Raw genomic sequence first — 25842 nt, forward strand, 5'->3', positions numbered from 1 at the left:
TAATAGTGCTCTAGATCCACACATAACTCCTTCAGGATTATTCCTGCAGTCCAGACAATAGTACTCCAACCACCAGCTAAGTAGACCAACACTCTGCCGCTGCACTTTCTTCCAACAAGCACACAAAGTTCAAAATTACTTTGTTACCTTTGTGCTATTACACACTGAGTCCCTAGGCCATGCCAGAGACTCCGTTTTAACAGCTGCAGAGTCCAAAATATGGACTATCTTCAAAAATTTAAAAGCTGATGTTAAGAACATCCCTCCTCCTCACACCCACCCCCAGAAAATCTATGCTTCAAGGTCTTAAGCAAGTTGCTCCAGAGAAGAGATCAGTCACCATATATAAATATAAATGTGCCTCCAATCCTATTGGGTTTTTATTCTTGATTTTACCTTTCAGTCAAGTTCTGCACAAGGCATCCTGCTGGCAAGATAGTTTGCCAGGCAACACCTTTTGTCCGCATCCCTGCCGAAATCAGAAATTGTCAGGCTGCCAACCTCATTCCTTATCTCAGCATACCACAAAGCAGCAGCTAGCAAGAACTCCTGCCTCTCACAGACTCAGCACACCACAAAAGAGCAGCCAGCTTCAGCTAGCTCCTCCTTTACCTGCCAAACTACTCTACTCTCCCACCCTAAGTGCACTCAAAACCTTGAAGAAACATCTGATGGATTATAGTGGTATAGGACTGAAAACGTCAAGCACATTAGGAGGAAAGACTGAGAAGGAAAAAGAGCTGGGGAGTTTCACAAAAGTAGCAAACCTCTTCTGGAAACTGGCAAAGTTATTATAGTGGTCTGTTCATTCATGTAGTCCTCTTTCCCTTCCACTCAATGTAAAAAGCATTACTGAAACTGCTAGAACAGCCCTTTAGAAAGAGGGCTTCAGACCGCTCACATGAAATTAGTAGGTGAGCTCCAGGGTGCCTCCCTTCCCTCCAATAGGTTTTCCAGAGGCAGGGAGGCCCTCAAGCTTAACTCATCTCAGTCCTAACGTGTGCAGACAGATTCAAGGAACTGGGGCACTGCTATAATGCAGTCTTAAATGCACTTCAGTGTTGCAGGTGTGACTGCAGACTGAATATTAAGTATAATAGGATGGGAGTCAATTTGCTTCAAATCCATAGGATGCTCTGACAAGTATTTGGGTCAAGATGGCAGCAGCCATCCTTGATGCCTCTGAATTTCAACACATGGTATTGGTGACCCAATACATAGCAGGCTTCTTCATGCCTTAGAATTTGCTAGTGGATCACATCAGTGGGGTATGGTCTGGAACTCTGACACTGCCTGCTAATATGGACACATAGGTTACAATTTCTTGTTTTCTTAGTCAAAAAATATTTCACTGGTGAGAAATGGTTCACCTGCATGTTTCATTTCATTCACCAATTCAGATACTACCAGATTTCTTAGCGTTCCTATACTGGAGCTGTCTCATCTGCTTGGCAAACAGCTCTCAATTCTGGCATGTCATAACTGAAGAAGTTTTACCTCACGAAGAAGCCAGAGGATGCATCCAATACTGAGATTGACCAATCTGAATTAGACAGTCAAAGGCAGACCAAAGCTTTGCCCCTTATCAATACTCATTTGCAGTTTAGCCTGTATGAAAGTGTATTTCAACTTCTACACTCCCCTAAACTTCTCATCAATTAAAGGTATTCACCAAGTATCTAGTACTCATGACATTTCATTTAAGATGAAAAAAATTACTGTTTTAACACAGGAATTAAATGAATATAATTCTGAAATTCATGCCAGACATCTTCCTTCACAGGAACCTGGTAACAATCCCTGTTTTGAATTGTAGAAAGAAAAGGAAAATTTGCTTTTCAAGAACTCTAGAAAACCTGAAAGTGAGTAAGAACAGGACTGGAACCAGAGTATTCTCTCCCCAGCATCCGCAAACACAAGGTAATCTTGCTCCAGGCTACTTAAATCAGAAGTACTGCTCCCAATGCAGTTATAAGGTCAGACATGACATTCTCAATCTCATTTAAACTAAAACCTTTTGGAACAAGACTGATGCAATGTTTTTGCTGGCAGCTGTATGTATGCCTCAAAGCTGAGGAGCTGCTCTCTGATAAAGTAGAAACACCAACTCTAACTCCAAAAGTTCCAACCCTGGAGTTCTCACCTAAGAATGTAATTTAAATTCAGGATCCTTCTTAGGCATTGCTTTACGCTAGACAGAAGACATCACACATTCAAACCAGAGGTTGGCAACTAAAGCCTGCTCCATTCTATTCCCAGGCAAGGAGTCTTTTGACATGAAGTAGTAGCAATGTAAGCTTCCAGCATATAAAACATCTAAACCAGCATGTAAGGATGTGGGCAATTTGCACATCCATCATTGACCTTGGGGCTCACTTCCCTGTGCCTGCAGCAGCCTCTTAATTGGGAGAAGTATGTAATCCTCAGGCAACTTTAATAAGGAATGCTAAATATGTGAACTCAGATATCCAAGACAGAGATAAACACTTCGAATAGCCATCCCACTAACTGATCAAGTACCAGCTATATCTTTCCACGCCCACAACAAAAGGTCAGGAAACAGCTATGTAAAGGACCTTTTGTTTCAAAGCACAGAAGTCATTACCTATAGAGAAGACAGGCTTGTTTTCTACGGCAACCAGCCTTCAGCTGAAGACAGCAAGGTGTGGCACCAACCCAGTCTAGTTTCTTTGGCATCTCCAAGCACATTCAGCGTTCTTAAGAGTGAAGACCAGAGATTGCTTTGAGGTTTGGTCAGCTCAGGAGTAAAAGCTGCGGTTTCAGTAGCTAAGGCTACCATGCTGAAGCAGGGTACTGTACAGATTTAACTGTTCGACTACCTAATGTCTTAACAGCAAGCCACCTACTACAGGAAGTAGTGCTGGTCATTCAGATCCAAAGGGGAAGCAAAGCAACCTTCATTCAACAGCACAGAAGTCAGCCAGAGACTATAAGAAGGAAGCTAAAGGATCAGTGCTGGGCTTTAAGCAGCCTCTTAGCTTGACTTATTTTGGGCCATTCAATGGTCCCTACACCTCAGGGAGGGTAAGTTGTCAGCAATCACAAACTGAAGTAAGCAACAGCCATGAAGGAAAGCATGGCCTTGTGAATTCACCGAGACAGAGGTATACATTCTGGCAGTCATCTTTTAAAAGTCATACTCTTCAGGCAGGGTTCCCTTGTTTTGGGGGAATTTGTTTCAAATTAACAAACTGTATGTAGAATAGTCAGTAGAAATGATCAAGATTTTAAAAAAATCCCATTCTTGCAGTCTCAGAAGTACAGCATCACCTCTCTAGGCCTGAGTATGGCCATTTCTCTTTCTCTTTAGTTTCTACTTGTAAGGTACCTGAAGTCAAGCATAAAATTGACAGATGCTGTATAGAGCTGAACTGCAGGAAGTCCAAGCAGGGCTTGAGAATCCACCTTGTGACTAGGCACACAGAAGTGTAGTTTGACAACAAAACTATTGAGTGACCAATGCCAAAAACATCCCTTGATATGTAACAGCTTATTCTCACTTCAAGCACAAATAAAAAACTTATCAGATATGGTCACAAATGCTGTCTCCAGCATGCAGAGAATGATGACACAAAAAAGCATCCTCAAAAAAGATAGTGATTATTCAGTGTCATGTCAGTATTTTCACTAATAGTGTATTAGCAGAATGCAGGTATGAGCACTGGCAACTGAAGTTTTTTGTGTTATTCAAAAAAGGTACAAGGCTCTGGCTAAAGCCAGTCTTACTGCAGCAGACTAGATGATAAAATTCAGGAGTTACTCTGCTCACCCTCAGCAGGTACAGATGTAGATGAACCAAACACTTGGGAAATATTCCGCTTAGTATCTTTTTGCTGCCAGATTCTTGTTTAAGTATCATCCTTGTACTGATGACAGTAGTGTCTGCATCAATGTGGGAAAAGGTGGCATAACTTCTTCATGCCATGCTAGAGGAGCCAATATGTCATCAGGACAAGAGAAGAAAGCACGTGCTGCATGCCAAAGACAAGTCCTGGGGTTGGTGCCGAGCTGCCTGAAGGTTTTTAGGCCTTGTCCTCCACATTCATGTACACAGCTGGGGAACATATCTCTCCAGCATAGCCAAGCCATCAACACAAATGTGTAATAGGGGCTGAAGCCACACAATCTGCATCAACTAAAGCTTTTATCTTCCCACTGTTGCTGCTCAGGGAACACCAAGTCACAAAGTTTTTATTTAGTGTGAGAAAAATGTCCATGTTCTGCCACTACCTTTCAGTAATAGGAAAGTATTGGCTTCCAACCCTTAAACCAAAGTATAGGGAACATACAGCCTCAAAGAGTTGTAGTTTTAAACACACAGAAGCTAACTAGCACATTCAGAAGTTGCAACCAAGACCATACGTTAAAGATGTGTTCTTGAAAGCCAGACATTTGAGGACTTTGCAAAAAAGCCATGAAATAAAAGTACCAAAGTCAACATTTCTGAACAAAACTAATGAAATGTTGACATAAGCGGTACATCAATGTTTTTTGAGAGCTTAAAGTTGAAACATGGAGTTGACAAACTGAACCTTGCCAGCTATCCTTTCATTCTTGTTTTAAAGTGCAGGCATCCATCTGGTAGTTCTTTCAAAGTTAAACAACTGGTCTACATACATGCAACCTGTGCACCAGCTGTTGCTGAAATAAAGTACCAATAGAATACATCACAGTGCAGTTCATACTTGCACTCTGACAGCACATATTGATACAATTGTGCATTCCAAAGAAATTGCTCAAGTGCTGCAATACAAAAGCAGCTTTACCTACAAAGTAAGGTGGTCTGCCCTTTTCCCAAGGTACAAGTTTAATTACCTGCATTCCTGAAAAAAGAAGTTTTGCATCAGCTAGGGCTAATGAAGTCATGACTCCAACGGAGTTGAATAAGAACTCAAGTAAACCTTGTATAAATATCTGTTTTTCCACATCTGAATCTTCTTTCAAAAGACTCCAAAGCTCAGAATATTTAAATGCCCTGTTAGGTTTTATAGCACTCATACAAACCTGGATGAAATGCAAATACGAACAGTTAGTTTTGGGGTGTAGAATCTATATAACAATGAACTTAAGTTCCTTCTGACTAGCAATATCAGCATTGGTTTCTTCTGCCTTTATTCCATGGTTTAAGAGAACTGTAAAACACCATCTGACAGCTCACTGCTTGGAATATGAAAAGATGCAGAAAATCCCCAAACCAACATACCTGTTATTTTGTCCCTGACAAGCTTGCAGGATTCAATCTCACCAATGCTGCCAAAGAGACTCTTCAGTTCCTCTTGGGTCATGTTCTGTGGAAGGTAGTTGACGATTAAATTGGTCTTGCTGTCTTCTGTGTTCCCAGAATCAACTGGTGATGAGCAATTGTTTATGGTGGTTGAACCATGGGCTGTGTTATTGCAAGGTGGTCCATTAGACAGTTGTGTTTCCATGGCAGCAATTACCTGCTGAAAAACACAGAAAACAAGAACCATCAAAATTCCTATTTCACCATCTATTAGGAGAGTCCAGACAAGAATCTAAAAGACCTGTCAATATGCAGAAATAGTATTGCCAGGGCCATACACTGCCTCTATATGCAAAAAAACCCCCACCAATACAGAAGTATTTTAACTGTTAGTCAAGGCAATACTTTAAAAAACTTACAGACAAATTAAGTTGTCACTAAAACCTTCTAGGAGCTCTCTCAATGAAGTCAACACTCAAAGCTTAGTTTCCATTCTCCCCAATTCCCTTGATTTAAGCCTTTCTAGTATAGACATTACTAAGCAGAATTGGCCTCTTGCAAGGGGAATCAGTTCTATCAACTTACTGATAACTGAAATGATATCAAATGTAGCTTTTAAAGTGATAGTGTGTAATTATTTTCAAAAAGATGTGTGTGTTAACTGTATCCTGAGCCTATTTCTCATAAGCAATAGCAGAAAGCAAGATTAGTGATTTAAGGAGATACTCAGAGATATATGAATGTGCTGGAATGGAAAACAAACTCTTCCTTGATAACCTCTAGGTCAACCTTCTGTCACTCCAGGTTGGAAGCAGGTTTCTAAATGCTTTTATTTGATTAAACTGACAATTTCTGTTCTCTCTTCTTCCCTCCCCAGCACCCTGAAAACAGTCAAATTTGGTATTTTAATTTAATTTACTCTCAGACATCAAAATAAGGGAGTGATCACCACTCCAGGAACTACTGTTTCACCCCAGAGTAACTGACTGTATGATTAGCAGATACAGCAGCAATCATTTGGAGAAGTGTCAGTACTTGCCCACAAGCTATCACATGTACAAAAGGTTCTCTGCCATCTCAGTCAGTCACTGAATTGTAACAGCTGGTAAATACAGCAGATTTTTAATGGCAGACTAATAATATCCAAGACTTGGGCAGCCTACCCTGTCTGAGACCAACTATGTAGGACAACGTCCAACAGAAAATTCTATAAATTAATTTTCCAGTAATAAACATTTCAACTGAGAAGCAATACTCAAGAAGTTTCATTAAAAAAATCCAGCAATCACTGAAATCCAACCTCATACTCAACTTTCTAGGAGGAGTTCTCACACAAAAAAGCCTATTGTAAAATCCCAGTGTAATGTCAGGACCTCTGGAGGTTATCTGTCCTGTCCTGTTCAAAGCAGCACAGGCAATCAATGCATACCCAAACAACTGATTAGGTCAACTGTACTCAAGGAGTGCAAATTTGAACTTCCTAAAAACACGATGAGTAAGTTGAGTGTCTTAAACTACAATTCAAACATTCCTGGGAAGACATTTCTATGTTCTGCATACAGAAGTATTTTCCAAGAGTTTACTTCAGCACAACACAAAAAAGGGAAGATGCATCTATTAAGAACATTTAATATAAAAATGTGATCTAGTTTTCCTGAGGAGATACAACTGGAACAACATTTTCTTCCCTTGTGACAAACTCCAAGGGGTAACCTGCTCCTGCCACTGTGATGAAACAAGTCTGCTAAAGAGATGAGAAAGTAGATGATCCCAATTGAGATAAACTACTTTTCAAAACACTAGTATATCTGGCAGACCTAGTAGCCACAAATGCTGTGCTCTGACTGAGGCTCTCTAGGATTGCTTTCTTCCCCCCCTTTCTTTTTTCTCAAATTTAAAGTGCTCATTGACCAAAATTAGCAGGATTTAGCAAGGACAACAAACAATCCTCACTTAATTGCACATTTATTTTCATGTTCAGGTGGCAATAACGAGATCCTAAGCCAACATTCAAGTGAACAGCTGCAGTAGCCTGTGTGTGCTGAAATTACAGCATTTCTCAGCTATAGAACCATCTGCTCTGAATAAAGTGATACTAATATGTTTTACAAATAATGCATATTCCACTGATAGGTTGAATACAACTGTTCATAAAACACAAAGCAGATCTTCAGCAGTTACTAAATATTTTCCACCCAGAAAAATAGTTTGAGATAAATTTACAGTTTTCAAACAATTTCTTAGAATAAGACTTGTAAATATATTTTCAAAGTAGTAACCAAAAAATACACAGTATACAGGTTTTTAAAGTTACTGCAGTTTAGTATTCAGACCATACCAAAACCATTTTAGTACAATACTACTCTTCAATTATCCACCAGGCTTTTTGAATTAGTACTATAATTGACATTAGAAAGGCAAGCCACTGCAGTTAATTTCTACAGGAGATCACCATATTATGGAAAAAGTTGTCATGGTACACCAGTGTACTCCAGGCTCTCACTGAATAGGGACACAACCTACAGCCTGTAACAAAACGTAGAGGAGAGTTAACATAGAGGAGAGCTAAGGTAGAGGAGAGGAGAGTTAACATTCCAAATGTGAGATTAAAGAGTTTGGTATGGCCTCAGCACTATTAACATGTAAAAAAGTAGCCTACAGAATTTAAGAAAAATCCCACAGACCCCAGTCCAAGGCTCTGCTGCCCACGAACCACTTCTAAGCAGAGAAGCCACATCACACAGTCTGACTGCCATGTTAAGTTTGGAGTTGCCGTCTGCAATATGGACACAAAAAGTACCGTACGTTAGATTAGCAAGATAATGCAACAAATCAGTTTGTACAAATTTACAGTAATTGCATTTATATTCCCAGCACGTCCATGCAGTGTGGCTTAACTGGATTTGAGGCAATTCCAATCTAATATTTCCAAATTCCGTCCTAAAGTTATTTTTCTTACAGGAAATAAGATGCTTATTTTTAAGGAGATTTAAAAGATAATGCAGTCTAGTTCCCCCTGCATCTATGCTGGAAACTACCTCCAGAACCACACCATGCCTAAAAGGAACTATACCACAAAACAATTTTTTAAATCTTCAAGACTTAAGTAAAAGGAAAGAAAATGCAGTGAGTTGATTTTCCATTAGCATGTAAGATGACCATGCACCATTGAAAAACAGCTCCCTTTACATGCCTTTCCCAACACAAAAAATACACAAGACAACAAACTACTTTGCTAGAATCCAGTCTGTTCTTAAAATCCTAGGGTTTAAAAATCAAGTAAATTAAAATCTTGCACAGATAGATCAGTAAATTTCCTTGCAATAGCTGTTTAGGAGTACCACTGGACATACAAGTAGCAGTAGACTTAAGGATTTCTCAAGTGGAATAACTGGAGCAAAATATGCAAGAGTTCCTCATAAGGGTATTTTTGTCCCCAAGCACATTGTTGCTTGTTTTTAAATATAACATCATTGCAAACCCAGTTGGATTTGAATTGAGTAGAGCTAGGATACCACAAAAGCTAATGGGCCATTCGTAGATGACTGCAAGTGGTCCAGATGTTAAATGTAATCACAATACTGACACAAATAGAAGACTCTTGACTGTTGCCACAGCTTGAGACTGGTATAAATGCAAGAGACCCTTCTTGCCTCTGGTTAGCAGATTAGGTAAATCTAAACTTGATAAAAAAACCCCAGGGACTCAGATTTTGGAAGGCTGCTGCATCCAGGGTTTATGAACATATACTTCAACTTTTCCTGTTTTAAAATGGTGTAAGTTAGTCTTCATTTCAATTTGCTACCAAAGTCCATATGGTTAGCTGACTTCATGCCTGGTCTTTATTTCCAACTGTGGTTGATAAAGACCTTTAATCACCTCTTTATGCACAATACTGAGGCTTTGCTATCAGCTGAAAGCTTGGAAGCCATTCTCTCTGGTCTCCACCCAAACCCAATACTAACAACTGCACTTCTGAAGCTCTCCATTTTATACAGGCAAGTGTGTTTGATAAACTGCTTATTACATGAACAAAAGCTTAAAGTCTCAACTGACTTCTTGTAAGTCCAGACAAGCTTTATTAAGGAGACTGCATTAAAGTAGCAGTCTACAAAACTCTGTCCTACAGAGGCTCTAGTGATGTGCGTAAGACTTGGATCTCTATGGCTCTCAGCAAAGCAGCATGACCAACACATCATTTGCTTCCTGTGAGCCATGGGCTGCATAAGACAGCTTACTTGTGTGCACAGGACTTCACTGTACTCGCTACATAGACATCAACATGCCCTCGAGCATCGCAGCACTTCTCAAAAAAGCAAACAGCACCTCTCATTTGAAGTGCTTCCAGTTTGCATAACACATCTATCTTCACTGAAGTGCTCCACAAGGTACTTGCAGCAATGTACAAGTCAGCTCTCTGCCGCACCATTATGTCTCAAAACCAAAGTTTGCTCTACCAATTCTTTTACCATTTTTATTACTTTCAAAGCTGTACAGAATGCTCTTTCACATCTCGTTCAGAGAACTAGAGTTCTTACCCTTTTATTTACACTTCTACCTAACCTGAAAGAAATAAAGGATAGAGCTAATTATACCAAAGGAAAAAAGTAGTTTTTTAAAAACCGGTTTCCAGCCTAAACACTGTACTTTAACATTAAACTGGCATATTAATATAGAATTCAAACTGTGAATAGTATCAAAAAAAGTTGTAAAATACTCAACTACTTAGTAAAATACTGAACTACTTACTGAAGAATCACTAGTACCATTGAAAAAGCCAATACAGTTTTTGACTATTAGCCTCAGAGACAGCATTAAACTTCAGATTATTAAAATAGCTCAGCAGTTACTGCACTTAAAACCTAAGAAATCCATAAATTCAGGAAAAGGGCTCTATGCCTATTATAGAAATGTAAGTTTGTCTTAAAATACATTCAGATTAAATTACGTGAAGTTGGAAAAGGAAATCTGCTCTTTCTTTACAGTCCTGAAAGAAAGCAAAACTGAAGACAGTTGTTCAGTTCAGCAAACTGAGTGGTGCCATTTCTTAATATGCAGTACATGGGAGCCATCTACCTTTCAATAAACTTACTTTTAATTCACCAAGCACAGTTAAGATTTTAAATCCAAACACTCTTAAACACTGTTTGTGGCATTAAGTGAATCCCAGTTTCTAATTAGCAGCAGTTCAAGTCATGAGTAAGGTTTGCCTAGCAGAGAGGCAAGTAGGCTTTTCTTTTTTTTAAAGGCCAAACACATCAGAAGTTAAAAAGCCGTATGGTTTATGTGAGTAGTTCTGGTTGCCATAGAACAATTTCCATTATATCAACAGTAGATTTTTATACAAGAGCTTTAGAAAATAAAGCAGAGCTAGAAAGATGAAGACCAGCAAAACAGTAGTCACAGTGGTCTACTATTTTCTATAAAAAACAGGTATTTTTCAACTGCCCATGCTCAGCTAAAAATGGAAGCTGAGGCTGGATCCTGGCAATGTTGAGGCAGAACAAAGGTGAGATGACAAAACAGAAAAGCCTTCAACCACTGTTACTACCTCAGGTGCACATGCTAGGGAGAAATCTTTAGTGCATCACACTTCTGGCCAAAGCCTTTCTACCACCTGTTTTGATTCATACCTGTGCATCCCTGTCATTGAGGGGAAAAAAAACCCCAACTGTTTCACATACGTTTTATACATAGAATTTACCTCTATTTATAGACACCACACCAAAAATCACTACACAGGTGCCTGCCCTGGTTAAGCTATATACTTCTAAATGGTATTATTACATAAAGGTGATTACAGAAAAATCAGCACCCTGAATTTAAGTGGCCAGACACCAGATATTAATCACATCTGTCTCCTCTAACAGGTTACCACTGTTCAGAGGCAGCTGAAGCTGCACCATGAGATGCCTCCAGCCTCAAGGGTCACAGATGATACAATGCTCCTGATAAAACCCTAAGAAATGCTAAACATGCTCCTGAAGATCCTCCCGAAGAATTACACACCAGGAGACTTTCAGAACATGCTTTAGAATTCAGTATTTCCAGTTTTCCCTCTTGGGTAGACAGTGTAATGAAAGCACCCAACAATTATCATATGGTGCTATTTGCATAAGCAGATGTTACAGATTTTGTTTTCATAACACCAGATAGCAGAACAAGCAGAACCCCATGGCTGAGTACAATGTCCTTTGTATCTTCCAGATATGAAGGCCTAAACCAGAACTTTAGCCTCAGCTTCTAATGAAGTTATTCTTTTTTTAAATTTTAAATACCCTGTGTGTTTTACAGAGGATTTACACCATCTACTTTGACTCACAACAGTAATGAAGGTTATTTAGCAAGGATAAGCTGTTTGTTGTCTGTGAAGAGTGTTGCTACACACCTTAAAAAAAAAGAAAAAAAAAATCATTATTTGAGGGCTCAGTAAAAGGCAACAGCCCTGACAACCTAGATGATGAATTTTGGTTTAAAAAAAACAGAACTCAGCAAAAAATTTTAATACCTCCAAAACGTATTTAAGGGCACAGTTATTTAAATTAGGGTACTACTCCAGGAGAAAACTCACTCAGCCCAAGAGAACCAACCAGTAGAGTATCTCTTGATTTATGCAAAGTTATGAGCAAGAACTTTGTGATACAATACACAGACACTAAAAACCTCACAGAAAACTTAGAACTATCTTCTGATAATAAGGTGGTCTCAAAACTTCCAAATAACTTACAACATTACTAATGTACTAATGTAAACACAGGCAATGGTAAGACCAGAAAGCAGGAGTCCTATGCATCAATAAAACCCAGCTATACAGCCTAAGGTGGCAGATTAGAAGGGAATTGGTTTCACGCTGGCTCTTGTATGAATCCCTAAACAAGTAATATCACTTAACCCTTCTATACCTTGGCCTCAATGGCACAGTGAGAAAGGGAGTGAAGAGATGGAAGATTGATATAAAAGAGTCACATAGGATGCAAGCAAAAGGATTTTAATTCATCCTTGTGATTGGTGCTGCAAAAGTTAAGTCTGCAGAAGCTTTCAGCAAGGATGAAGAGGCAGCAAGACGGACTTGCCCATTCCAGGTAGGTAATGAGAAGACAAGTGGACAATTGCAGACAGCTGAACAAGAAGCAGCAATCAGTACAGCCATGAATTCTGCTTTCTGGAAAAGAGCTTGATAGCCCTGGTAACTGCACTAAAAGGACAGAAGGAAGAAAGGGCAAGTTATCTGCTGAATGTAAAAATTTATAGGGAACACTAAGAAAGTATACACAGATTAAAAAGATGTCTCCACACAGTATGCAATGCTTTTGGAAACTCTTAGCATTCCTGCAAAACACCTAAGAACCTATGGGATGCTCTTCACAATGCCACACTAATGCTACTAGTGTATGAGGAAAGAAGCCAGCATAAAGATTTGCAAGCAGTTCTGAAAAAATAAACACATGCACAACAAGGTGAGGACATTGCTCAACAATGCAGTAATCCAGAGACCATGCAGGAGCTCTTCTGTCTGACTGCAGTTACTGATTAATTACCTTGTCAACTGGAGTAAAGAGAGGGAAATGTACAGGGTAATTTAAGCTAGAAACCATACTAGAAATAGCAACTCTAATAGTCTTCTGTAAAGAAAACAAGCACCTGCATTCTGTTAAGTGATCAGTTCAAGTAAGACTCCAATAAAGTAAAACCATTTTTATGTTCCTAATTATTCAGGTCAATTTAGACACATAACCATTCTCCCAACATAACTTACTCCATAAGCAAGACAGCATCAACATGCAGCATTAATTAGCTTATGCACAGGATGAAAGAACACAAAATTATACTCTTCCTCCTTTTCACTGCCCTCTTTCATTTAAAAAAGTTTAAAATCAGCTGAAGGAAAATTATTACTTTTGTTATATTTGAAATCCTAACTAAGTGTCAAGTTGGGCCTGTCTGAACACAGCCAATATTGTTGATGTTCAGCAAGAGTTCCACCAAAACTACCACTGGATCATACAGACAGCTGTTCAGGCCTCAAACAAGTTGTGAACAATTCCAGACTTGATCAACACTTTAAATGAGACCATTGTTTAAAGGAAATTATATGCTCAGAGTTTTTGATACACTCAGAGTTTTCAACAGCACCCTACCATTCACAAAATCTTGCCAACTACAGTTTTTGCTCTTAGTTCCTTAAACACTTGTGCATACTGTCCCAGTCTCATGTGCTAGCTCCCAGCCAAGTGCTCTCCAAGGCAATATAATTCTGTCAAAATGCCTGTGTATCTTGCAAGAAGTAACAGTATCTTACTGCAGACATTTTCCTTCAGCCTTACACATCTGCAGTCCTCTTGAGCCTACTGAGAGTAACAGAAGAAAACAGATTCAATGGGGCGAAAGGGTACAACTTGAGGACTCTTCAAATACAGCATCTTGATAGCTTGAAGGGTTTCAAAGTAAACATCCACTTCTAAACATACAGCGCATGCTCCACTTCAACTGGCTAGGATGCTTACTTCCAATTTTGCAGCATTTATCTCACTATTCCAGTTGGGCTGTGTAAAACTTTTCCCTTTTCACATTGCAGTTACATCCTTCTGCCCCACCAGCAATTTCAAAAGCTTAAGTTTTACCAAGCACCATGAAAAGGAAGCAAACCAGGTTAGTCTGACTCTAAAGAGATGCCCAAATTTAAAAACAAAAGTTAGAAAAACAGCTTCTTCCTAATCAAGAAAGCATGTGTCAGCTTCAAGGCCACCTACTACTCCATTTACTCTCCCATTCCTCTCCCTGAAGGAGAACATAGCTAAAAGGTTTTGTCCCTCATGCATCCAACTTTCCTCAGTGCAATGGAAGGCCCAGCAATGGATGACAGGACTCATCTTCGAGGCTGAAGACAAGGTTAGAGGAACACTTCTGCTCCACTAATCTTTCATGGCAGCACTCCTCTTGCTCACAACTTCCTGGCAAACTGGAGAGATGGTTGGGCCCAAAAGCCAGTAGTATCACAGACACTCCAACAAAGGCATGTGCCAGCAGACCCACTGGGCCATATTTTGAGAACATGGTATCTCCATCACAGTCCTACCCTTCAAGCTGCAGGATAAATCCTCTCAACCTCCTCCCTTCAGGGGAAGTTTTTGGTCTCTGACAGTAAACTTTGATCTCAAGTGTAGGGTAGGCAAGGAAGAAGTTGCATGACTGAATATCGCTACCCCTTAAACCCTCACACACGCAGCTAGTTAGCTAAGCAACCAACATCCTCTATCTCATACAAAGAGGGAAAAAAGCAAGCAGCTGAAAGTCAAAAAGCAGCAGCCTCCATGCCTCTCCCTTCCACCACACTTGTTTTTACAAGTCCTTTCAAAGTGGTGTCAGGCTGGGACAGCAACAGAAAGCCTGCACACTCATATGCCTCCACTAGCCCAGACCAGTGGCCTAACAGACAGCCATGCCACAAGTTGGAGACAGCATCCTTCTTTTAGCTCTAAAACTGATGACAAGCAAAGCTTATGTGCAACATGAAAAAGTATTCAAACCAAACTAAAGCATGCACCATTACATACACAGAGAATCAAGTCATTTTTGCACAGGAAAAATTAATCCTTCCATTAAACCTTCTGGGGAAGAAGGTATCTTCAATAAGACAAGAGCTCAACTAGCAACACAGGGCAAAAGGCACGGGAGTTTGCCATGAACTCAGCATTACAGCAGATATGATAGCAAACAAACTATCTGAACAGTCCAAGACACAATGTTGTCCAAAATTGCTTCAGTGACCCAGGGTCACATCTTACAGATGCTAAACACTATTGAAATACTAAATACCTGCCTTCCCTCATTGGTGAAAGGGTTCAAAGTAGCACGTAAGGCAAAATATACAGATTTGTGGCACCAACTGACTTGACCTGCACAATTTTTTTTCCCCACAGCTGGGCATGAGGGGTCAGAAGAGCAAAAGGAACACTGTTTAAACCAAAACGCTTCCAGTCAGCATCTTCTGCCCTCTTTAGTCAAGAGCAGCTCAGACTTCACTTACAGCCTTATGAGGCTTCACTTCTTAAAAAAGATTTAAGATCACCCAGAAAGAGTAAAGACATCAACAAGCCATTCTTGTCCAACAATTCATAATGAACTAATATGAAAAAAATATGGCTGAAGAGTTTACTCTGAACACCTATTACAGATAAAGACTAACTATTCAGTCTCTAAGTAGCATTCTTAATGGTCTGAAGTTAATAATCACGTTTTAGAAAAAACAAGCTTAGACAGCTATGACTCCCCCCTGCCTGCCTCACCAGGAGTAGGAAGTCACTGCAGTTCCATGAAAGCAGCACAAAGGCTTCCAGTAGCAGATGAAGACAACTTCGTTTCTTAATCCTGCTATTCCATGAGTAATGAATAATTCAACACAGATACAACATGACAGATCCATAGGCTGTACTAAGATGACTTATGTGCAGAAATCTTTATTTCTATAATCCAACTAAAAATGCAGAGAGATGGACACTTAAGAAGTTTTCCTATTTTAAAATAATCTTGCTCTTTCAGTCAGCACAGAAATCTTACCCAAGTCTTAAGGTTTCTAATCTCTGTGGATGGGAATCCCTACACAAACATAAATTCAAAAACAGAGAAACACAGCAGACGAGATGCCAGAACCCTTTGTTAAATCTAAGAATTGTATACATCATAATTAATACCGATAATCATATTTTCCTATCATTCTGTCCAGAACATATTAAGTCTCTAGGGCCATTTGGCTTCCATACACTCTAGCTCTTTCCTAACCTTTTGTTCATGGAAAGCTGTATCTAGTTTGTCTTCTACCTCCAGTGTTTTCCAGTACTCCAATTTCCACTAAACTAAATATCCCTAAATTGACTTAAGATACCCTTGTTCCTTACATGGGCTAAACCTACATGTTTATATTTGGTTCTCATGCTATATTATTTCATGTATTATTCTATGCCAGGTGTTATACCTAAATCTACTAAAACTTCAACCTAATATATTTATGCAGCAGACATTTCTATGTCTAACCCACTAAACATTGTATACACACATTACTGAAATCTAGACCTTATAACAGCAGGTTCCAGGGTAGGTAATTTTCTTTCAAATTACTTTTGAAAAGCTGACTTCACTGTCTTAGGAGATTTATCATTGCATCAAAAAACTGAAGTAATACACCATTTCCGAGTAAAACTAATTACATGCCTAATTCAATAGTGAGAGAAACAGTAGTCACAGAAGTACACCACTGCAACAGAGCTCCCAGATACTCAGAATCATCTTTCCCAATTATTTTTTTCTCCTGTGCACATCTTCAGACTTTAATATCAAAGGAAAATCAAGACAATTTTTTACAAAAAAGTTGTTGAGAAGTCTCAAGATAGCATGACAGCAAGAACAAAGCCAGTCCAACAGCACACAGCTCTGAATAAACTTACACTTTCCTGCCCTGTATACCGAGCACTAGAAAGTCCACTACACCCCTAAAACCTCCCTGTAACACACACTATGGGACAAAAAAGAGCCTAGACAGAGAAATCAGACACACGGCAGCAACCAAACATTTACTTTGAGAACATCAACAGGTGGAAAATATGATGCTGATGCTATCTCACTTAAGACACTCTTGCTTCCTATATGGACTAACCTGACTACTTTTATTACCATTTCACTACAGCAGTGCACCAACTCTGAGGCATAAGAGAAGGGTGCTGGGTAAAAGCAGCTACTCAAGTATGATATCAGGAAGTTAAGACCTTGCTTATCTCTAGCACCCTTTATAACAGACCTGTCAAATCACATTATTGCCATGGCACCCAAAGGCTGACCTCTCAAGTGCTGAAGAATACCTCAAAATAAACCCGATGGTGAACTTCATGCTGTGACATCCTTCTGACATGGAGAGAGAAATCTGTGTTTGGAAGTTTTTGTCTTTGTTTCATAATGAATTACTTCCAAAAACAGCAACAAATCCACTTTCACAAGGTGAATGTTATGCTTGGGGAAGGAAGGGGATGTCTTGCTAACAAAGGCATCAGTAAATTAATAAAGGCTGTTGAGAAACAGTATGCATCTTCCCTCCTGGCATTTTTAACTTGCATAAAAGATGACAGTGGTTTGTACTGAACCTCTTAAACTACAGGGTACTTATACATGCACTTTACCAGCATCAAGTCAAGAATGTGTTTTACTACAGCAGAAAAAAATAAATCGAAAGTAAGCACTGGAGACATGCTGACAACAGGTCAAAAGGCTTCAGTGCTATGGAGAAGTCTGAACGAACTGCTGTTGTCAGTATTAAAGACCTTGCTAGTATCAGATATGGGTTCTCACTGTCCTGTATGATCATAGATTCCCACTAAAAACATACAGGAGTCCCAAACAGTTAAAAAGGCAGAAGTTACACTGCTTTAGTAAGTTTTTCTCTGAACTTCCACAGACCACATTTTCAAAAAAGTGCCATCCAGATTACAATGGAACAGATTCTTCAATAAGTTGTAACAGAGGCAGCTCCGAGTTTGAAAAAGGGTTTCATTAGGTGTCAGCACAGTCTAGCTCTAAAAGAAAGCCTATCAGGAAGAAAAATGTTTACTCCACACTATTCATTTGGACAGGCTGTTCACTTAAGCTCTGCTGCCCCCATTTTAAATGTGGGCATTTAAAAGAGCAGCAGAACTAACAACGTAAGACAATCATCTACTTCTGGAAACTAACTCATAGTTAGGATGGCCAAAATTTGAAAGGAGTCAGTTTATACAAAGTACTATATTGTCTCACATCCAGAAAGATTTTTTCCTTCTTGACACTGTAGATAACTACTGAAAGACATTACATTCCACCTCCTCTCCTGCAACCAAAAAGACAACAAAATATACTGGAACTATCTTCCACCTGTTTCCTAATACACACACCAGCACCTCTAAATCCTGAAGCCCTGATATCAATGACCCACACATCTCTGCCTGAAAGATCAAAACTGTATTTCATTGTTCCATTATATACGTACAACATTAAAGAACAAGAACATAGGGTTGTTAGGTTATTTTTAAACCACCTCGGATGTCAAAAAGGATGTTCATCTACTTATTTCACTTCTGCAGGCATGTTATACCATTCTACATTAAATGGACCTTTCAGTCAATACTCAACTTTTAACCTTCAGAAGTTTATTCATTACTTTGTAAAGTTTTTTAGGGAAAGGAGTAGAAAAGTAGGTTCAAGTACATTTCTTAACAGCAGCAGTAAGGAAAAAGGAACTTAAACTTTTCTTACTGCAAATCCTGCATGAATACTGTACAAAATGCAAGGTCCCTACAAGTTACCTGCAAGTCAGTTCTGCAAGGCAGTGCCTCAGCCGACAGATCTGTTAAGTGCTCAGCCTATGCATAATGGGTAATGCAAAAGTTTTACTGCTCTTTTACTTAAGGCAGAGAGAACACATCAGAACTAGTTGCCTAAGGCTAGCAGTAGCTTCATGTGCAGTAAACTTATCACAGAATCATAGAATCATTTCAGTTGGAAAAGACCTTCAAGATCGAGTCCAACCATTAACCATGCCCCCTAAACCATGCCCTGGAGTACCCTGTCCACTCGCTTTTTGAATACCTCCAGGGATGGTGAATCAACCACTTCCCTGGGCAGCCCATTCCAATGTTTGACAACCCTCTCAGTAAAAAAATTTTTCCAAATATCTAACCTAAATCTCCCTTGCCTCAACTTGAGGCCATTTCCTCTTGTCCTATCTCCAGACACCTGACAGAAGAGACCAACACCCACCTCACTACAACCCCCTTTCAGGTAGTTGTAGAGAGCGATAAGGTCTCCCCTCAGCCTCCTCTTTTCTAGACTGAACAACCCCAGATCCCTCAGCCACTCCTCATAAGACTTGTGCTCAAGGCCCCTCACCAACTTGGTTGCTCTCCTCTGGACACGGTCTAGCAGCTCAATGTCTTTCCTGTAGTGAGGGGCCCAAAACTGAACACAGTACTTGAGGTGCAGCCTCACCAGTGCCGAGTACAGGGGAACAACCACCTCCCTGTTCCTGCTGGCCACACTGTTCCTGATACAGGCCAGGATGCGATTGGCCTTCTGGGCCACCTGGGCACACTGCTGGCTCATATTCAGCCGGCTGTCAGCCAGCACCCCCAGGTCTTTCTCTGCCGGGCAGCTTTCCAGCCACTCTTCCCCAAGCCTGTAGCGCTGCATGGGGTTGCCGTGACCGAAGTGCAGGACCCGGCACTTGGCCTTGTTAAACTTCATACAATTGGCCTCAGCCCAACGATCCAGCCTGTCCAGATCCCTCTGTAGAGCCTCCCTACCCTCAAGCAGATCGACCCTGCCTCCCAACTTGGTGTCATCTGCAAACTTGCTGAGGGTGCACTCAATCCCCTCATTCAAATCATCAATAAAGATATTAAACAGAACAGGGCCCAACACCGAGCCCTGGGGAACACCACTTGTGACCCGCCGCCAACTGGATTTCACCCCATTCACCACGACCCTCTGGGCTCAGCCATCCAGCCAGTTTTTCACCCAGTGAATAGTGCACTTATCCAGGCCACGAGACGCCAGCTTCTCAAGGAGTATGCCATGAGAGACAGTGTCAAAGGCCTTGCTGAAGTCTAGGAAAATAACATCGACAGCCTTTCCCTCATCCACTAGGCGGATCACCCGGTCATAGAAGGAGATCAGGTTGGTCAAGCAGGACCTGCCTTTCGTAAACCCATGCTGACTGGGCCTGATCCCCCTCTTATCCTGGACTTGCCATGTGAGTGCTTTCAAAACAAACCGTTCCATAATCTTTCCCGGTACCGAGGACAGGCTGACAGGCCTGTAGTTCCCCGGATCCTCCCTCTGACCCTTCTTATAAATGGGAGTCACATTGGCAAGCCTCCAGTCCTCTGGGACCTCCCCTGTTGACCAGGAACGCTGATAGATGATAGAGAGTGGCTTGGCAAGGACCTCTGCCAGTTCCCTCAGTACTCTTGGATGGATCCCATCAGGTCCCAGAGATTTGTGAGTGTCCAGATGGCGTAGCAGGTCCCTAACTAATTCCTCCTGGATTAAGGGGGGTATGTTATGCTCTTCATCCTTACCTTCCAGCTCATGGGGTGGAGTACCCTGAGGATGACTGGACTCACTATTAAAGACTGAGGCAAAGAAGGCATTAAGTACCTCGGCCTTTTCCTCATCACTGGTTGCTACGTTCCCTTCTGTATCCATTAAAGGATAGATATTATCCTTGGCTCTCTTTTTATTGTTAACATATTAGTAAAAACATTTTTTGTTGTCCCTTAAGATAGTGGCCAGATTTAGTTCTAGCTGAGCTTTTGCCTTTCTAATTTTCTCTCTGTATGATCTAACAAGATCCCTGTACTCCTCCCAAGTTGCCCACCCTTTCCTCCAGAGATGATAAACTCTCCTTTTTTTCTCAAGTCCTAGCAAAAGCTCCCCATTCAGCCAGGCTGGTCGTTTTCCTCGGCGGTTTGACTTGCGGCACATGGGAATAGCCTGGTCCTGAGCCATTAAGATTTCCTTCTTAAAGAATGTCCATCCCTCCTGGACCCCTTTGCCCTTCAGGACCGTCTCCCAAGGGACTCTCTCAACCAGTGCCTCGAAGAGGCCAAAGTTAGCCCTCCGGAAGTCCATAGTGGTGGTTTTGCTGACCACCTTCCTTGCCTCACCAAGAATTGAAAATTCTACCATTTCATGGTCACTAAGCCCAAGACGGCCTCCAACCATCACACCTCCCACCAGTCCTTCCTTTTTCGTAAACAGGTCTAGCAAGGCTCCTCCCCTGGTTGGCTCACCCACCAGCTGTGTCAAGAAGTTATCTTCCACACACTCCAGGAACCTCCTAGATTGTTTACTCACTGCTGTGTTGTATTTCCAGCAGATGTCTGGAAAGTTAAAGTCCCCCACAAGGACAAGGGCACACGATTCTGAGACTACTGCCAGCCGCTTGTAGAACGATTCATCCGTCTCCTCAACCTGGTCAGGTGGTCTATAACAGACTCCCAGCACAATATCTGTCTTATTGGCTTTCCCTCTCATCCTCACCCATAAGCACTCAACCTTGTCATCACAATCGTGGAGCTCTGAACAGTCAAAACATTCCCTAACATAAAGAGCCACCCCACCACCTCTTCTACCTTGCCTGTCCCTTCTGAAGAGCTTGTAGCCATCCATTGCAGCACTCCAGTCATGGGAGTCATCCCACCATGTTTCCGTGATGGTGACTAAGTCATACCTATCCCACTGCACAATGGCTTCCAGCTCCTCCTGTTTATTGCCCACGCTGCGTGCGTTGGCATAGATGCATTTGAGCTGGGTCATCGAATCCACCCCTAACATCGGCACACTGCCCCCAGGCTCATCTCTGGTGCACCTAGTTTTATCCCTTGCCCCCTTCAAACCTAGTTTAAAGCCGTTTCTGAGTCCTGCCATCTCATGAGCAAGGATTCTCTTACCCCTTTGAGACAGCTGGACACCATCTGTCACTAGCAAGCCCGGTGCTGTGTAAGCCTCCCCATGATCAAAAAACCCAAAATTCCACCGATGGCACCAGCCTCTGAGCCACGTATTGACCAGGTGTGTTTTCCTGTTCCTTTCAGTGTATTTCCCTGCCACTGAAGGGACTGAGGAAAACACTGCCTGTGCTCCCGATCTTTCTACTAATCGTCCCAGTGCCCTGAAATCCCTTTTGACTGCCTTTGGATTCCTCTCTGCAATCTCATCACTGCCAACCTGCACAACCAGCAATGGGTAATAATCAGAGGTCTGAACCAGACCAGGGAGTTTCCTGGTAATGTCTTTTACCCAGGCCCCAGGGAGGCAGCAGACTTCCCGGTGGGATGGGTCAGGTCTGCATATCGGGCCCTCTGTCCCCCTTAAGAGGGAGCCGCCTACAACAATTACTCTCCTTTTTCTTTTTTCAGAGGCTGTGAGAATGCGTGGGGATGCCCGACTGGGCTTAGGCACCTCCCTAGATAAGGCTTCATCTACACCCTGATCTTCACTGGCCTGGTCCTCAAGTTCCAGAGCCCCATACCTGTTGAGTAGGGGCAACTGGGAAGGTGAGGGAGACCAGGAGCGGATTCGCCTGCCTCCCAAAGCAGGGATCTGTATCCATTCCCCTCCATCTCTTAGGTCCCCTCCTGCCTGGTGGCAGGAGGGCAGGGGAACCTCCGCTTCTTGCGGAGCCTCCATCTGCTGCCCCTGCCTCAGGGATGGTAGGGTGTGGGCCCACCAATCTATCTCCCTCTCACACTCCCTGATACTCCTCAACCTTTCCACTTCCTCCTTCAGCTCTACCACCAGGCTGAGCAAATCACTCACCTGGTCACACCTCACACAAGAGGTGTCCCTGCTGACCTCCATCATTTCTGATAGACTCAGGCACTCCCTGCAGCCAGAGACCTGGACAGCTGCATGTTTACATGGGACCTCTGTCTGCGTTGCCATATTTTTCCTAACAATGGCTTTCCCCCGAGTGGCGACCATACCTGGGTCTCCCTCTGGGCCGACACCCACCACTTAAGCAGCCTGCTCGAGCTGGGAACAGGGGGGGGGCTGTGCCCTGCCTGCGCAAACTGCCACACCACGCCTTGTTTGCCCATCAGAAAAAAAAAAATCCTTAAAAGAACATTGGTTTGAGACTCATGACTGCAGAAGTTCAGTTAACCATACCAAAGCTCTGGAGCCTGATGTTGCAAAGACTTAAAAAGCCAGTGCATGGTAAGGCTGCAAAAGTTAAAGTCACAATCCTACATGTCATTTTAGATGAAGTCCATGCCATCAGAAAAGGAGGGCGAGATCAGGATACCGCAGAAGGAAACATGAAGAGCAGCATCGTGACACTGAGGACCTGCAGACAAGCATCATTTGACTGATGATGACAAAAGCTTGTAGTACAGTAATTATTCCCAATTTGCAAAAAGCAGACTATTGGTAACTCATCTCCCAAACCTACCACAAACTGCCAGCAGAAAAATACCAGATAGGTTACATATACTAATTATAACCTGTGCCACACAAGTGTATGCAACATTAGATATTGCCTTCTTTACTGCACATCTTTAAAGAACATGAAACAGCTCTGTAAGGATTATTCTGTTTGTATACAACAGCTTAGTGGAAAATGGACTTAGCATAGGCAAGTATCAAACGTTCTCTTACTTCTCTGAGCAGTTTGTGAACTCCCTACAAGCAACAAAATCAGCTACTGAAGTAGGGTCTGGCAGGCACATCTCTGAATAACCTCCACTGAAGCTACAAATTCTCAGTAGGTTGCTAGAAGGTTAAACAACTGTAACAGGCTTGAAACAGATACAAGTCAGGTGTTAAGATTAAAATTTGTTCTATTTTTCACTGGTGTAAGATCAAAGTTTTTTACATTTTGTTTTTAACCGAGATCTAAAACAGACCCAGTAGAAAAAAAGATCAAACAGAATGCTGCCATATTCACCCCTACTAGATTCAGAGAAAATAACTCCCTTTCCTCTTAGAACTGTGGACAATGACAGCAGCTCTCATTCAAAGCCATGACAACTTCATCTAGTTGAAGAAAGAGCTAAAAATGTTTAGGCACAGAAAATGCTTAGGCACAGAAAATGCTTAGGCACAGAAAGGTTCTCAAGTAGCTGGGGCTGTCCTCACAATAAAGACATCCCATATGGTAACTATTTTTAGACTGTTAAGTATCAGAGGTTAGAGAAATCACATGGGTGCCTCCGAACTACCAGCTCCTCAACTGATTTTTATCCTCTGCATAAAGAGGCAAGTTGGGATAATTTTTAGAACTAACATAGCTCAAACTAAAAAACTGTGTTCCATAACATTTAAACTTCCATAACTAAACATTCTTTCCAGTAAGTACCTGAAAGGAAAGCAAGCCTGTAACTTTTGACAAAAATACCTAGAGTATTCAGAGCAGATCAGCTGAGTTATATTTAAGCTGGTTCTAATTCACTGCAGCTGCATCTAATGAACCACAAAAAAAAGCTTATTACTACAATAAAAGCAACACAGCTCAGAGCTCAGTGGCTGAACACTCTCCAAGTTTCCAGCATCCTTCAGTTGGCTGTACTCAGCATCAGCTACTGAATGATCTCTATACCATAGCTAAGCATGTAAAACCAACACAGACAATAACCCACCCCATTTGTAATCTCTTGGATACATTATGGGCATATCAGACACGGTATGCTACCTGGTATGTTCAGATAGTTGCTGGCAGAAAATGTCTGCATTCCTCAATCCTTGAAGTACTCACCTGTTTTAAACATTGATTTACAGAAGTCCTCCTTGTAAAGATAACTCATACACAGACTTCAACACAAGAGCTACACTGAAGTCAGGTGAACAATCCAAGCTGCCTGCAGGATTTTCAAGCTCATTTTGCAACAGGTGACTATGGGTGATCTAAGAATATCAGGTCTTGATGCAGCTTGGACAAATTTTGGTTAAGAACAGATCCATGCATTGGTTCAACACCAAAAAAAATCATTTATGTGTTCCCACACAGAACTATGTAAAACTTTTCGTTAAAAAAAGCATAAGTGTACAGTACACACTAAGTCTCAGTGACAGGTTACCACACTCAAACTCAAGACTTTGGAATACTGTCAGTTGTCTCCACCAAAGCAAGCTCCTCTCAAACCTGAGCTTGAGAAGTTTATTTGTAACAACTGGGAGTCATCAACAGGCCTTTGATATACCGGTATGCTTTTATGAAGGTCACTGTTGAAGGTCAAGGTTGCATCAGGAAGTTCACCATACCTCGTCTAAAATTTTACAAGCATTTTTCCAGTCTTACAAAACACTTCTGGTCTTCAGAGTGTCTCCTGAGTCATTTAACTGTAAGTTATCCAGTCCCAAACAGAGTATTTTCATAATACATGAAATTCATAATACATCAATCTAAAAACATACTAAGTAATCCAAAGCATTCAAGATTAAGTTAAATGCATTTACTTCATCTTCTTTCATCTTCTGTGTCAGAAAGGGCAAAGGGAAGGGAGGGATGTGGTGCAGGAGAAGCTTCAGAAGCTACTCAATGTTTTCAGCTTTGATGAAGACTGATCCATACCAGGTGCTTCAAAAAAAGCACTGTCTATACAGAAAAAAATCAGTAAGATTAAAGGTCTCCCATCTCTGGTAACAGTAAAGTGACACTTATGCTGAATACAAAAAACTTCACCAATTTATTCTTGACAGGTGCACTCCTTGTTTCACAGTAGCATTTAACACACGGAAAGATTCACAAATCCACTGGGGAGACACAGAATGAGGGAGGGACAAAAAGCATTTTGTTCCAGCAAGTTGAACAATAAACTACTTTTTGTTTGTGCTACAGAGAGCTTTGAGCTTTCTACCTCATTAGTCAAAGAAAATACACAATAAAGTCAGTATCCTTAAAGAAACCCTTCAGAAGGAAGTCAGGTAAACCTCAAGGAAGAGAGGTAGATCAACCACACACCAAGCTGTAGCACACAGCAGCAGTGCCTTTAAACAATTTGCCAGCTGAAAAGACACTAACAGGTATTTCAGAAGTAGGTTAGTATGATAAGGCACTACAGTCTAAAATTAGAAGG

The 25842-nt window shown here is 41.3% G+C and overlaps 1 protein-coding gene across 8 annotated transcripts in view; it reads right to left on the minus strand.

Moving 5' to 3' along the window:
* ELAVL2 (ELAV like RNA binding protein 2) overlaps positions 1-25842 on the minus strand; it is a 95394-nt gene that overhangs the window by 38415 nt on the left and 31137 nt on the right. For 4 of the 8 annotated variants that reach the window (XM_052778176.1, XM_052778174.1, XM_052778179.1 and 1 more), the window contains 2 exons: positions 7930-8021; positions 5225-5465 (listed from right to left, as the gene is read on the minus strand). In XM_052778176.1, the coding sequence (XP_052634136.1) occupies positions 5225-5465; positions 7930-8001 (313 nt within the window). In that variant the 5' untranslated portion in view covers positions 8002-8021. Of the gene's footprint in view, positions 1-5224; positions 5466-7929; positions 8022-11567; positions 11643-25842 lie in introns of those variants that run through there. The other 4 variants (XM_052778180.1, XM_052778178.1, XM_052778177.1 and 1 more) reach the window with 3 other exon arrangements.

This window comes from Harpia harpyja, chromosome Z (assembly GCF_026419915.1).
Source record: "Harpia harpyja isolate bHarHar1 chromosome Z, bHarHar1 primary haplotype, whole genome shotgun sequence".
Lineage (NCBI taxonomy): Eukaryota > Metazoa > Chordata > Aves > Accipitriformes > Accipitridae > Harpia > Harpia harpyja.